Source organism: Branchiostoma floridae, chromosome 15 (assembly GCF_000003815.2).
Source record: "Branchiostoma floridae strain S238N-H82 chromosome 15, Bfl_VNyyK, whole genome shotgun sequence".
NCBI lineage: Eukaryota > Metazoa > Chordata > Leptocardii > Amphioxiformes > Branchiostomatidae > Branchiostoma > Branchiostoma floridae.
This window is the reverse complement of record NC_049993.1, coordinates 11,815,478-11,828,545: the sequence shown is the minus strand read 5'-3', so window position 1 is coordinate 11,828,545 and position 13,068 is coordinate 11,815,478. Positions and strand designations below refer to the sequence as shown.

General features: G+C 41.0%; 3 protein-coding genes across 4 annotated transcripts in view; 1 reads left to right on the top strand and 2 right to left on the bottom strand.

Annotated features, from left to right (window-relative positions):
* Positions 1-421: 421 nt before the first annotated feature.
* Positions 422-4,196, bottom strand: LOC118432583 (epoxide hydrolase 4-like). The gene is made up of 4 exons (XM_035844213.1): positions 3,805-4,196; positions 2,644-3,016; positions 2,385-2,505; positions 422-2,101 (listed from the first exon to the last, which is right to left on the bottom strand). Exons 1-4 carry the CDS (start codon positions 4,119-4,121, stop codon positions 1,857-1,859), a joined length of 1,056 nt encoding a protein of 351 aa, XP_035700106.1. The 5' UTR covers positions 4,122-4,196; the 3' UTR covers positions 422-1,856.
* Positions 4,197-4,509: 313 nt separating this feature from the next.
* LOC118431733 lies at positions 4,510-11,586 on the bottom strand. 2 transcript variants are annotated; one of them, XM_035843023.1, is made up of 9 exons: positions 11,522-11,586; positions 11,095-11,398; positions 9,502-10,154; positions 8,580-9,089; positions 7,592-8,116; positions 6,921-7,085; positions 6,133-6,327; positions 5,721-5,803; positions 4,510-5,548 (listed from the first exon to the last, which is right to left on the bottom strand). In XM_035843023.1, exons 3-9 carry the CDS (start codon positions 10,019-10,021, stop codon positions 5,510-5,512), a joined length of 2,037 nt encoding a protein of 678 aa, XP_035698916.1. In that variant the 5' UTR covers positions 10,022-10,154; positions 11,095-11,398; positions 11,522-11,586; the 3' UTR covers positions 4,510-5,509. The 2 variants fall into 2 exon arrangements, with proteins under 2 accessions (XP_035698916.1, XP_035698915.1); XM_035843022.1 differs by having other exon boundaries at positions 11,495-11,543.
* Positions 11,587-11,947: 361 nt separating this feature from the next.
* LOC118431732 (phospholipase A-2-activating protein-like) overlaps positions 11,948-13,068 on the top strand; it is an 8,017-nt gene continuing 6,896 nt past the window's right edge. Inside the window, exon 1 of the mRNA XM_035843021.1 lies at positions 11,948-12,131. Within this exon, the coding sequence (XP_035698914.1) occupies positions 11,980-12,131 (152 nt within the window). The 5' untranslated portion in view covers positions 11,948-11,979. The remainder of the gene's footprint in view (positions 12,132-13,068) is intronic.

Below are 13,068 nucleotides of genomic sequence, written 5' to 3'. Positions count from 1 at the left end.
GATATCATTGACAAGTGCAATGTATACAAAATTTCTAATCGAAGGCAAACTCTAAAAATAAAATTGACACCATATTTTTAAATAGAATTAGCATTAAAAAATCTACAATGGATCATATTCACTTTAATCTCATCCGGTTGTAGCCCCCACATTCAAATCGACCAGACCAACGCCCTTGAGGGCATTGACCCCAAAGGTAACAGGTCGTTTATCAAATCCACCTCTTCGGCAAGTTGGTTGGCCAAATCATTTAGGGTTCGCGTTCAGATAACATTTGTCGCCAATTAATTTACCTCCAGGCTGTGTACCATAATTATTACCAAGGAGGTTCCATCAACAACAACTAGTTTACTAACTTACAGACACAGTAAACGTTAAGTGATGCTTAGCTCAAGACAATTGCATGAGAATAAAGAACGGATTTTATAATTCAAAAAACCTTTATTAGCCCATGGCTACTTCCCCTCAGCCAATGAGAAGCCCCCATTTTCTGTTGCTATATCCACATAGTATGTCGCTATGAAAAAAGTGTGTTGCTATTTCATGCAAATGAGGAGAAAAGTGTGGTGATATCAGGAGAAAAGTGTGGTGATTTCAGAAGAAAAGTGTGGTACTACTACTAGTAATATCAAGAAATCTACGCATGTGACCTGTTCTGACCAATCCTCGCTTACCTTTGAGCCCATCTTCTGGGACTAGAATTGTGTCATGTGATAACTGACCAATCCTACTCTAGACTTCTAATTCCCCAGAGGAATATGACCAGACTTTCTGTCTCTCCAGGCACCTTGCCCTGGAAGGTCTTGACAAGATTAATGACCTTGTGTTGTTACAGCCTGACACTGTCTGTCACAGCTTTTCAAGCAATAACAAGAAAGATTGTGGACTTTCGGTAGGCGGGCCTGGTGATATACACAGAAAACTCGCCCCGCCCATGGGGTAACTATTACTTGTCTCATAATTCTTTGCCTGCTGGCATTTACAATGCAAGTTACAATACACCATATTAAATCACAAACAGGTTCCATTTCATAGATCCTTGATTACAGTAACAAAAGTACCTTGATGATGGTTGACTTGCCCAGAACAAGGAGGTTGAATCCCCTAGCTATTCAACCTCCTTGTCCAGAATATGAAGTACTCGTTTGCCACTTTTGTGATCATCTTAATATATTTTTACACACTACTACTCATACAAATCAATAGATTTCATATCAATTTCAAAATTGATACAAATCAATTCATATGTCACTGTTAGAAATTCTGGAACTGCACATTCATTTGAAAAAATAACCCAAGACTTTGTCTTCATATTAGAATTAATTTCTTTGTCTAGAAAACAATTTGCCAAGAAAGGAGAATATAATCCTAGTTCACACAGCAAACATCATACACTGCACCAATATGTAATTACTACTGAACTCTAGAAGGTTTTATTCTTGAGCAATTTGTCTTCAAATTTATAGAATCTATTTCTTGGTCCAGAAAACCATTTATCAAGAAAGGAGATTATGATCTTTAAAGTTCTCACTGCAAACATGATATCACTTCTGTACTCTAGTAATTTCAATTCTTCAGCAACTTGAATAGGATCTATTGATCCAAGCCTTCAGGTATGTCAGGACAATGGGTAGTGCTGGAATGCATTTTGTACCATTATTAGAGATAGGCCCACAGCCTACACAAGGAAGTTTGAGGGCCAACATACCCCCAAGGAAATTTTACCACAGACATTCCCCAGTTCCATATCTTAGGGTCTGAGGGTGTCTGTGGTAATATTCCCTAGGAGCTGAAGAGCTTGCTTGTGTACAACCTAGAAATGGCCTGGCATCCAGGCTAAGATGCCTGCTATTGATCTACTTCAGCCAATCCCTCATGATCCCAATGACCACCTCAGGCTGGTCCTGCTGTACCCAGTGGCTGGCTCCCGGCACCATCTTCAGAGTAAAGTCAGGTACAAACTTGTCCGTCCCCTCAGTCAGCCCCACCTCTAAGGCCGCGTCCTGGTCCCCCCAGATCATCAGGGTGGGGCACGTCACCTTTGTGCCCTTGTAGCTGCGGGGTGGGGGTGCCTTGAAGGCAGCACGGTAGTAGTTGATGGCTAAGTGAGTGGAAGGAAAGCATAAATCATTTCACATATGTCATATCACATGATGTTTCTTATAATAACGAGTTTGCTCAGTGCAAACTTTTTAAGAGACTGAACTCACTCATGATTGGGACAGCAACTCCCTAATTGTACTCAAAAATTGTACTTAAAGTAAGCTGAACTCACTTAGAGTTACCGCACTAACAGTCACCCAATAGGAGAAGCATTGCTCTGGAAATTTCCTACTCCACCAATCCCAGAGGAGATTGGATCCACTAAGAATAGGATGCACTACCTCCAGACATGTTGGCCTCAGGTCTGGCAAAGGTGTACTTGAAGGCTTCTAAGTCCTCGTCTGTTATGGCATCACGGCGCCTGCAGCCCATCCCTTTGCCTTTGAAGCAATCACTGATCATCTGGACAAACAAATCATACACAATTGTTTGGAACAATGTGGTCATCTTTGAACATTTTTGTCCTGCAGTAAAACTATGAAAGAACCAATGTGGCACCTGTAGCTTTAAATGAAAAACAGTTTCTTCCTGTACACTTACCTCAAAGTCGAAGGATTTCACTAAGATCTCTGGTAGCCATGGCAACTGGAAGAGAAACATGTACCAGGAGCGGCGGAACTGGGAGAAATGGGTGCTCATGTACTTCGCAAAGATGCCAGGATGTGGGATGTTCATCACGATCAACTTGTCCACGAGATCAGGATGGTCAATAGCGAACTGCCAGGCAACCACACCGCCCCAGTCATGTGCCACCAGGGTACAGGAACTGTAGCCTAAAGCCTCGATCAACTCTCGCACGTCATTGGTCAGGTGGGACACACTGAAGTTGGGCCATCCCCAATAACCGAATGGTTGTGGGGATTCCGTCTCACCGTAACCGCGAAGGTCGGGGGCGACAACACGGTAGGAGTTCCTGAAAGGTGTGACATTTATAATAGTTCACTTATTTTACCAAAGGGAAAGAAATGTAACTATTTTTCCTAAAACAGTATAATCTGTTTAATCAAATTAATGGCACACCTCATTTGCCAGCAATCATCCAGGTGGTAATGCTAGCTATCCAGCTAGACTGCACCCGTTCGGATTTCTTGGGATTCCGTGCAATTATAGGAAGGGTTGTGCAATTAACTGGCTTGTCTACTGTATTTCCAATTCTCCTTGCATTTGCATGGAAAGGATTCAACATTTGGGCCAAATATATTTCGAGATTTTGTATGGAGTAGATACCCGTGACCGATGTTTTTTTTTTTCCGTTATCATTTTCATAACGTTATAGCTATACCCATTGACACTTTTTGATCATACACATGTACAATGTATTATTAGGTTTTCAAGGTACATGCATGTAGTACATGGGCCAAGGGAATCTCATTGGCTAAATATACTGCCTCTAGCTTATCCTAATTGACTTTTTCCCAGGTTGGTTGCAATACTAGTAACAAAAATCCATCCCTAGGCTAAAACAATTCTCAGGGGATAATTATACTAAAAACAATCACAAAAACAAAATACCATCACCAGAAATGTTTAAGCATTGCACTTTGAATGCAACTAAAGTTATCCCCAACTTGAAGGCGTATCAACACAAAAAGAATTTGTACACAGCCATGAGCTACTTATTTATTAATCAACTCTCTGAGGTAAAATTACCAAGCATAATTTGGTTTCCTCTCTCACGGGTGTACGGTGACTACCGCATACCTGAACTCCTTGAGTTGGTGTCTCCAGGAGTACCAACACTCCGGGAAGCCGTGCAGACACAGCATGAGCGGCTTGCCCCTCTCCCCTGCCGCCACATAGTGGAACCTCAGCCCGCTGCTCTTCAGCCGCACGTACCCGTGCGTGCCCAGCTCCGGGTCGTCCAGACACTTGGGGCGGTCCTGCCGAACCTTGTAGCCGAAGAACGCTCGTGGCCCGCGCCTGATAGCGCCTAGCGTCATGGTAACGAGCATTACGGAGCCGTAGAAACTTGCGATGCCCCATGTCATCGCAGATCTGATGATACGTGCGAGAGACATCTTTACGCGTGGAGAAACTTAGAACGAACAGAAAGTAGGCCACCAATAAATGACCCCAAGATGGTGGACGAAACCTCACAGGTCATAAGTGAATTACGTCATCTCCAAGCAGATGTTAGGAGGAATATGCCCCATTTTGCTGACAAGGGGGAGGTTGAGACTTGAGGTCTTGACAACCCAACACTTTCTGTACTATCTGGCGTTAGACCTTTGAAAAATATATCTTAGAAACGTAGAAACCAGTTCAGGCTTTGTTGCTACTCAAAGTGAATGAAGAAGAAGGTCTTATGAATATATAAATCATTGAAATTGAAATAAAATAAATAAATATAAATCCCCCTAACACACACACATAATGAAAGCAAGGAAGTAACAAAGGACACTCTGGTTTTTGTAAAATCACTTTAGTCTATATGGCAAGTCATAATCATATTGAGCACAAACATGTTCGCAGATATAACACTGGTAGCCAAAAGGCGTTTACATTAAAAACTAAATGAAATGTTATATGTACATGTAACGTTACATAAAGATATGTGTGACCTATGGTGAACAATGTCTTGAGAGGTGTTAATCTCTCAACTTTCTTCAACTAGCTCACTATTTGCTTACATACTACAAATCATCAAGTTTTCAACATTGATCACACTAAAATATCCTAAGTAAGTATTTGGGAGTTGTAGTTCTTTTGTGACGTAAATTCTGCATAAAGTATTCTTGCACTGAACAACTCTGTCTCTTAATGCAAAATACACCACACAACTGGTATCTGATATTGCACCACAGGCACAAATGTTTCTATAAGGTAACTGTTATCATAAATGTTCAAATGACATTACAAAATTGGACCCTACATGTAGAGCTGTAACAGATATTGCCACAATTTCTTGCTTGCTCCTAACAAAACAGCAAGGGTTGTTTGTTCAGGAGTTGAAACTTCAGAATATGTTACGGCTACAAGGGAGGGTAGCAGTTGTCAAACATTACTTTCTTCCATTTATCATTGCACTCCAACCCAAATCCTTGCACAGAAGGATTTTTCCATCTCTTGGGAGGAGAGGGTTAAATGCTACTTAAGGTTATTTGTATTAAGTACATTGTATTAAAGCTAGAAAAAGTACTGTCACATCACTGTGGCAAAGTTGGCTTCCTTCTCAGTGCAACAAATTCCCATTCCAAACTTTGTGAGATTGCTTTGTACAAAAATTTTCCCAACTACTGGTAATAATGTTATTGTGCACCATTTTGTGCACTCTATATCCAATGATGAGTGACTCATTCACACGCTTTTACATTACTGTCAAAATATGAGACTACCAACATACAACTGCTATCAAGACTAGGTTGTTTTCTTGTTTATTCCACAGGATGTTGTGATGTTGATGGTTTTACAACTGCTCTAGCACCTCTCGTACTTCACTGTACATCTGTAAAGGAAAAGAATAACCAGTAAATCAAATGTCTTTGGTGGCATAAATCATAGCAATGTTTGATCTTTCAAATTCAAATTCATTTTACATCAAACTATCACTAAGAAAGATAAAAAGTAAGATTGTACATGTATTGGAATGTATGCAGACATTACCAACACTTGCTCACCTGATAGTTTGTGAAAAGGAATGATCGTGACACATAGAGTTTACGTTGTTCGTTGTCATGGCGCCATAGATGGATCATGTGACCTGGAGAGGGCACAAGGAGAAAATTTGCCACCGTACATCAATGAAGGTTATTACACATCCAGGTAATAAGATATGGCAAATAGCAATTACTGAAGCAACTGGATATGAATTGGGAAACAGTTCAGGTTTCTACTTGAAATGTCTGACCGTTTCGAAAGTCATTTCCGGTTGCTTAAGTAATTGCAATCTTGGCATAATTTGCCATTATCTTCACAACATTGCTTGACTTTGATGCAGTCTGAGGCAAGTACTCATGGGTATGTACATATTCTTAGTTCTGGTAGTATTTACAAAACATAAACAAGTCTAGACAGGCTTTGTATACACACCTGACTCTGTCCTGACATAGGCTCCAGCCTCATTGCCTACAAAGGCCAGGCCCTCAGAGAAGCTGACCTGCTCAATGTTTGTAGCATTGACCAGTACTTCAAACTGAAGGGGCTGGTACAGGGTTTCCCCACGTGGCTGCCAGCTCTCCGACTGGAACACACAACCTGCTGCCTTCAAAGCAAAGAACCTCCTCCCTGTATGGAAAAAAGGCATCACTTGACTCAGGAACATATATTATGCTTGTATAATCCAGAATTATAATTCTGAGAATCAAGAATGATGATTCAGCAAGGTTAGGGTGAAGGTTTGGGTGAAGGTGAGTATAAACTATAAGCTTCCACAGCATGTCTCCTCATCCCCAAAGCTTGTTTAGGAAGGCTACTGACAAACCTATTACCCAGTAGTTAAGTTTAAATCCTTCCTATTCCTACTGGTAATTAGGGTTGAGCCAATCTCTGTTTCTATAGTACCCTAGTATCCAATCTATTTGTGGCTTGCCCTACGTAGTTAGTGTAGGCTCTCTACGAGGCAGATGTAGCTCTCTGCTGTCTGGATAATCCAGTAGGATTTTAATGCAGTAGGAGTTTTGCGCAGTGTGACTTCTACCATGCAAAACTCCTACTCGATGTAAAAGATAACTCTTGGAGCAAGAAAGATTCTCCTGTCCTACAGTAGACTGAATACTAGGTTATTTCTATAGCCCTCAGGCCAACGGGTTATCTATGGCCCACTTGCAATTCATGGCCAATATTCTATTGTTTATCTTTCCACAGAGCAAAGTGTAAACCTGGCACTATTCTGACGGATGAAGTTTTCGGGCGTGGGCTGATCATCTCACAGTTTCCTCCATCAGATTCAGACTCCGAGTCCTCCATCCGGCGGCGTTTTACTCCCGTCCCGTTCATCATGGTCACGTTCCCATTGGGCAGTGATGGCTGGAAGGGACTATTTCCTGCAGAAAGAAATGTTTTTATTTTGACAAAAAAGTTCTACAAATGTGCAAATCTCTGTCTAGTGTATACTGTCTACAGCTAGAATCAACTTTAAAAGAAAAGACTGCCATTCAGGTCTGAGATGGATAAAGGGAACACAGAAAGCAAGGAGAAGGGGTTACAGATATGGAAGTACATGTGGTATGAAAATGTATGCATAAGGAAAGGCTACAAAACTGTTAGCTGTTAATTTAGAGTCCACTACAAGTCACAGAGGGTTTTTAGATGATATATTTTGAGATATTTTGAATAAAAGAATATCTAAGTCATAATGGTAATAACTTTTTACAAAAATTGAATATGAAAATTTGAATTTATCCTTTTGAAACATTTTGAATAATTTTCAAATACCTATGTGACTCTTCCACTTTTAGAAATATTTACAAATAGTTGCAATATCTTGTAAACAGTAAAGTATCCCCCGTGACAGACAGGGAATGACTGACTCAAAGTCATTATTCTGTACCTTTCTCAGCACAAATTGTATCACTGTGCGGCCTTTTAGTTTGTTTAGTGCCTGATTCCGAAGGGGCAAAACGGCCGAGTATGCTGTCCAGCTCATCATAAAATCTGCACATAGCCCGCCGTCCACTGTCATCTGTAGACATCTGTTTCACTTTCCTGTATTCCTTCGCCAAACTCTTGCACTTGTCCTGCAGTTGTTCCACAGTTCTGCAGTAGCCACGTTCTTGCATAATCCTTTGAATGTTCTGGAAGATGCGCCTGTTATGCTTGCCATTGTAGATGCAGTCTTGGATGCTCTTTCGTCCCCAGACTTCTAGGAGGGCCATTGTCTCAGAACCAAGCCAGGCCTGATGGCTCGGGACTGGACTGCTTGTGGGTGCGCCGTCAGCTGACGTACTGATGTTTGCTGGCATTGCGTGGGGGCTACAGTCTTCAATACTCTCATGTGGATTAGGCTGTTCTGCTTCCTCAGTATTTCTGACCACTGTTGTAACACTGACGGGGTATGGAGAACCAGAGCTGTCATCTTAAGAGAGGGGGAGAAAAGTACACTGATAAGTCTTCATTCTATACAAGAATGTCCATGTGAAATAACATTAGCCACAATTCTAAAACAATAAAGCCAACTTTACTTCACAATACAGGGATACAGGGTTACTACACAATAAGTATTGGGTGCATAGGTACTTTTGTGCACCCAAGAATGGAACTGTGTCCCTAATTTTGACTGTAGGTGCACCTAGCTACAAAAAGTAGCTATAGGTATTAGTGTAGTGTTGCTGTTACATATGTAAAGGTACAATGTACTTGTATACAGTACACAGACTATACTGGCATTCAGCCACTGAGCATTTTGCTGACATTCTACTTTAATAGGTACTCCAATTCCAATAATAAATTCCAAGCCCTGCATTTTAGAAATCTAACTTTAATCAACTTCATACACTGCAAAATAATTGCACACAAAGGAACACAAAAGGACTTTGTACCTCCCAAATCTTCCATTCCTGACACAGAAGCTTGAGATGACTCCTGTCCTGATGGTGAACTCTCCATCTCGTGTCCTAATATTTTGTCCAGTTTGTCGTAAAATTTGAACATGAACCGTCGGCTCGTGTTGTCGCCCCCGGTGCGTCTTGCTCTCCTGTACTCCACGCTGAGATTCTTGCACTTTTCGTGGATCTGTTTCGCTGAACGCGTGTGTCCGAGAGCATTCATCATCACTTCGATCTCCTGGTAGATTGGTTTATTGTGGTGTGTTACCTTCAGCAGGGTCTGAAAGTGGTCCCTGCCCCAGATGTTCAGGAGGTCCATCGTTTCAGCATCTGACCACCGGATCTGCAACTTTGCTCTGCTCTGCAACTTTCTAGCATCATCCTGCATGTACATGTATGATGGTGAATCCGTGTATCGACTATCATCAATTCTTGCTGCAGGGACCTCGGGTTCTGTGTACGATAGCTTTCCATTCTCTGGCGAAGTATAGCCATGACTATTTTCTGAGGATATAAAATGAAACATCTGGTCAGTTAAGGTAGGAATAAAAACAAGTACAATTGTAAAAAAATAAAGACCCATGGTTACTACCCTTTGAAACATCCTGCCCCTAAACTGTGCAACGATTAATCAACAAGTAATCCACTTCATCAAACAGTAATTACAAAAACATTACATTGTTTACACGTCTTGCCAATTACTAGTACTATATTAAACTCTTGTCAACTTTGTTCATAAATCAAAAGAGCACCTTATGCGTGTTATAATCAAAATCATATTCCATTTTCGTCATTTTAATACCATGTACTTTCCTGTCTCTTCTTGTGATCGCTTGTACCATTACAAACACGTGCAAGGGGTGTGCATTTTTTTCGCTTTAAATCGACAATAACAAGATTGAATACTAATGAGTACCTTCGATCTGGTTGTCCTCTACCGATGTAGCAGAATCCACCGTCCTCTCGCCCTGGTAGTCTTCCCCTGATGAGCTGCAAGTCTCCGTCTGTTGTCCTAAGATCCTGTCCAGCTCGTTATAGAACTTGAACACGAGACGTCCGGATCCATTTCCGCCCGACGTTATGCCCTGCCGCTTGACCCTCCTATAATCCATGCTGAGATTCTTACACTTGTCGTGTAGCTGTCGTGCGGTCCACCGGTTGTATCCTAACGCCACCATCCGGGCTTGTATGCGTTCGTAGATCGCCCGGTTGTGCTTGGTCGTGCGTAGAACATCCTGAATGTCCTTCTCGCCCCAGATTTGCAGGAGTGCTCTGGTTTCATCGATCCCAAAAACATTGCGGGCGCCTTTCCCGTCAAACTCGGAATCTGCTTCCGACTCAAAGAAATTTCCACCGTTCTGGTCTTCGTAGTTCGCGCCAATGACGTCAGAGTTTTCCGGTGAGGCTTGTGGTTCTATCTTGACACGGGTTTCCATCGTTTTGGGCCAGTTTTCGGACGAAATACAACTAGATTTGGGAGCGGCTTGGAAATGGAATGCGGTTTGCACAAAGCCCCAAGCGAGTCGATCCGATTAGCTGGGCCTCGTGATTGGGTTAAAGGTCACTCGACTATTCCATTGAAAAGGGGGGGAATTTTTGATACGTTTTAGTTTTACAAACAAACAAACAAACAAGACTGGCTTTATCATTGGGGGATGGTATCTGATGAACTCAGTATAAGACAATACACCTGGGAATTTTCTTCAAATAATTTTATCAATTGGAAGCAAATGCACCAGATGATTATAGTAGACAATACACTTGTATAGAAAAGGAATTGGAAAGACAGGATGCATATATTATATAAAAATTGAGTATAGTGGGTAGAAGAAAAGCTCATTGGTAGGAGGGAAGGTGTACTGACAAATCGGATATGTGTTGCATTGAATAGATAACGGTTAAGTACGATATTGACTACATGGCATACTGCAATGTGGTAAATAGTACTAATGATCAAAAATCATTGAAATTGATTTCCATGAAACCAATATTGTTCAGGATTGCCAGGAATGGTGTAGGGTAGGATATACATACATGTAGTACCGAAGAGAGGATTAAACCTTGACACAGTTTACTTGATGCACAGTTGAGATCTCATCCAGTAAGTAACTTTGTTCTACAATACAAGAAAACTTACAATCCACATAGGATTTGATATTGCATTTGTACAAATGCACAATTGCTTGCTGCTACATCGCCATTACCATCAAACCCGTCAAAAATCTGGCACTCTCTGGTTGTGCATGGGAAAAATGAAAGGTAAGACAGTCTTTGTTTGCTGGGATTAACTGGTATTTCCAGCTAAATCTGGTTATTACAGCGCAAAGATATCTATTCGGGCCATCACTCAGGCCTTTGTATCTTGTTGTAAAAATGTTAACCTTTATATATATTTTGCAGTTTTAGTTGTGATCTTTTCGGACTAAAGATACTGTTATTGCAGGTGACTCATTGAATATACTATCATCAGTGAAGGAAAGGTCATTAGGCTCCCTTAAGCCATACCTACCTGTTGTACACTGCATAATTTTTGGAAACTTGTCACAGAAGTGCAGTGGATCACAAACGGCAGATATCCTTGATGTGAAATGGTCACTTTTCTTGATGATCACCAACTAACAGATGTATCCAAACCACAGTTCAAGCTGACAATGGGTAAGATTTTGGCCCAGGCCTAGCTGGACTTTCATCGAAAAATAATTAACTCCCGTTTTATACTCTTTACTTCCTGTGCATTTTCACTACAGCTGCTGAGTTCCCAACAGCCATTCGGGATCAAGGTTGATTGATGCAGTACTGCGGCGTATTTGTACCTAATGCAAAACCGCAGATTAAACTGTTACGATTACAAGATAATCTGGAGTTTGAAATGACAGCCTAAACCGAGAGAGAAGGAAGAATCCACCCACTTGCAAACATCATGCACCATCCCTTACCACCATTTTGAAAACTCCCGCCGGGACCCTAAGTATAGGCTGGCTAAAATAGAATTTTGAATGCCACTATGTTTTCTTTTCTCGGAACAATCCTCAGTAAACATAAAATTTCAGTTCACATGACTTAAGTTTTTGCTAACATGGATGTAAATTTGTGGGCTAAAATTTGTAGTCTTAAACTAGATTTAATAATCAGGCACCTGTTTTATTATGAAGGGAATTCCTTGAAATTTAATCCCCTGCACCAAGAAAGCATTTAAACGCTACATGCTGCAAAATCAAATATTTGCTTCGATTGATAGTTAATTTAAAAAAAAAACGCAAAAATATTACGGTCTTCGTTTCTATGATTATTTCTATTCATTGAAAGTTTTTTGACTGAGGTGTGCTCAATTTGATGTTTATCATATTTTATGTTGTTTGTATGCGGTTTGCCATACAAAAGCATTCTTGGCAAAATGGCTGCCAGTGATACCGGCGTGTACAAGCTGAGATGTTCTCTTATCGGACATTCTATGGACGTGCGGGCGGTCGCCGCCGCCGTCTATCCCGACGGCGCTGTTGTGACAGCCTCCAGAGACCAAACAGCGCGGTTGTGGGCTCCCAACAGGTACGTATATTCAGATAATGCACAGTCTTTGTGAGAGTTTCGGTATCATCAAGTCATTTGTCATTTGGATGGGGGAGGGGGGCAAAATAGTGGAAATGCTTGTTGGTTATCTTTCGTCACATGCGATCAGTACCGTTTACATTATGGTCTGATTAAAGCTGTTTTTAGTTCCTCTTAAGCCTCTTGGTCCGTTCCAGTCCTCTGCCATATGCTGTGACTTTAGAAGAGACAATGACAAACTTTTGCATGTCATCGTAACGTTGTATGTGTTTTGAATTAGATAATTTAAACTTAATGATTTCACGTGAAAAACATAAATGTAGCAAAACTACGAAAGCTTCACCCTCCTTTTCAGCACTCGGTTCCAGTGCTGAAGATGGTTTCAGCACTGGATTTCCAGTGCTGACTGTTCGTCAGTACTGGTTTTCCTGTGCTGACGCGCTCTCAGCACTGGAAAAGCCGGCGTCAGCACTGGAATCCGAGTGCTCGGACGATATTCCGTGCTGGTAACTCAAATCATTTCCAGAAGGGCCGTAATTATGATTTGAAATCACACACAATAAATTTTGCAATCCATTGTTAATGACATTATTCTATCTTTTATAGATATATAATCCAATTCCAACACGTTACACAACAAATGCAATAACTCAGATTTGGACTTTTTATGAACTTGGACCATATCTATATTAGAATTTTTGCCAAGTACTGCTCTCAGTACTTTTACAAAATTATATCTAACTCGTATACATTATACATATGTCAAGTTTCAATTACACATCTGCACAACTTCGGTTTCTTGGCATCAGGTTACTTATTTTTTTATGCGAATCTTCACCAAGTACCGCTCTCATCACTAGGACACTGCAATTCTGGAAAGACTTCAGCACTGGTTTGAAGATCATTCCAGTGCTGAAAAGACGTCAGCACTCGTTTT

Bases quoted from the DNA above. Each gene is read 5' to 3' on its own strand.
- LOC118432583 (XM_035844213.1), bottom strand. From the start codon at position 4,121: ATGTCTCTCGCACGTATCATCAGATCTGCGATGACATGGGGCATCGCA. The intron at 3,017-3,804 runs GTATGCGGTAGT...CACACCTTTCAG, and splicing joins CACCAACTCAAGGAGTTCAG to GAACTCCTACCGTGTTGTCG. The intron at 2,102-2,384 runs GTAGTGCATCCT...CCACTCACTTAG, and splicing joins TGAGGCCAACATGTCTGGAG to CCATCAACTACTACCGTGCT.
- LOC118431733 (XM_035843023.1), bottom strand. From the start codon at position 10,021: ATGGAAACCCGTGTCAAGATAGAACCACAAGCCTCACCGGAAAACTCT. The intron at 7,086-7,591 runs GTACAGAATAAT...TTCTTTCTGCAG, and splicing joins TACAATTTGTGCTGAGAAAG to GAAATAGTCCCTTCCAGCCA. The intron at 6,328-6,920 runs GTTTACACTTTG...TTTTCCATACAG, and splicing joins ATCCGTCAGAATAGTGCCAG to GGAGGAGGTTCTTTGCTTTG.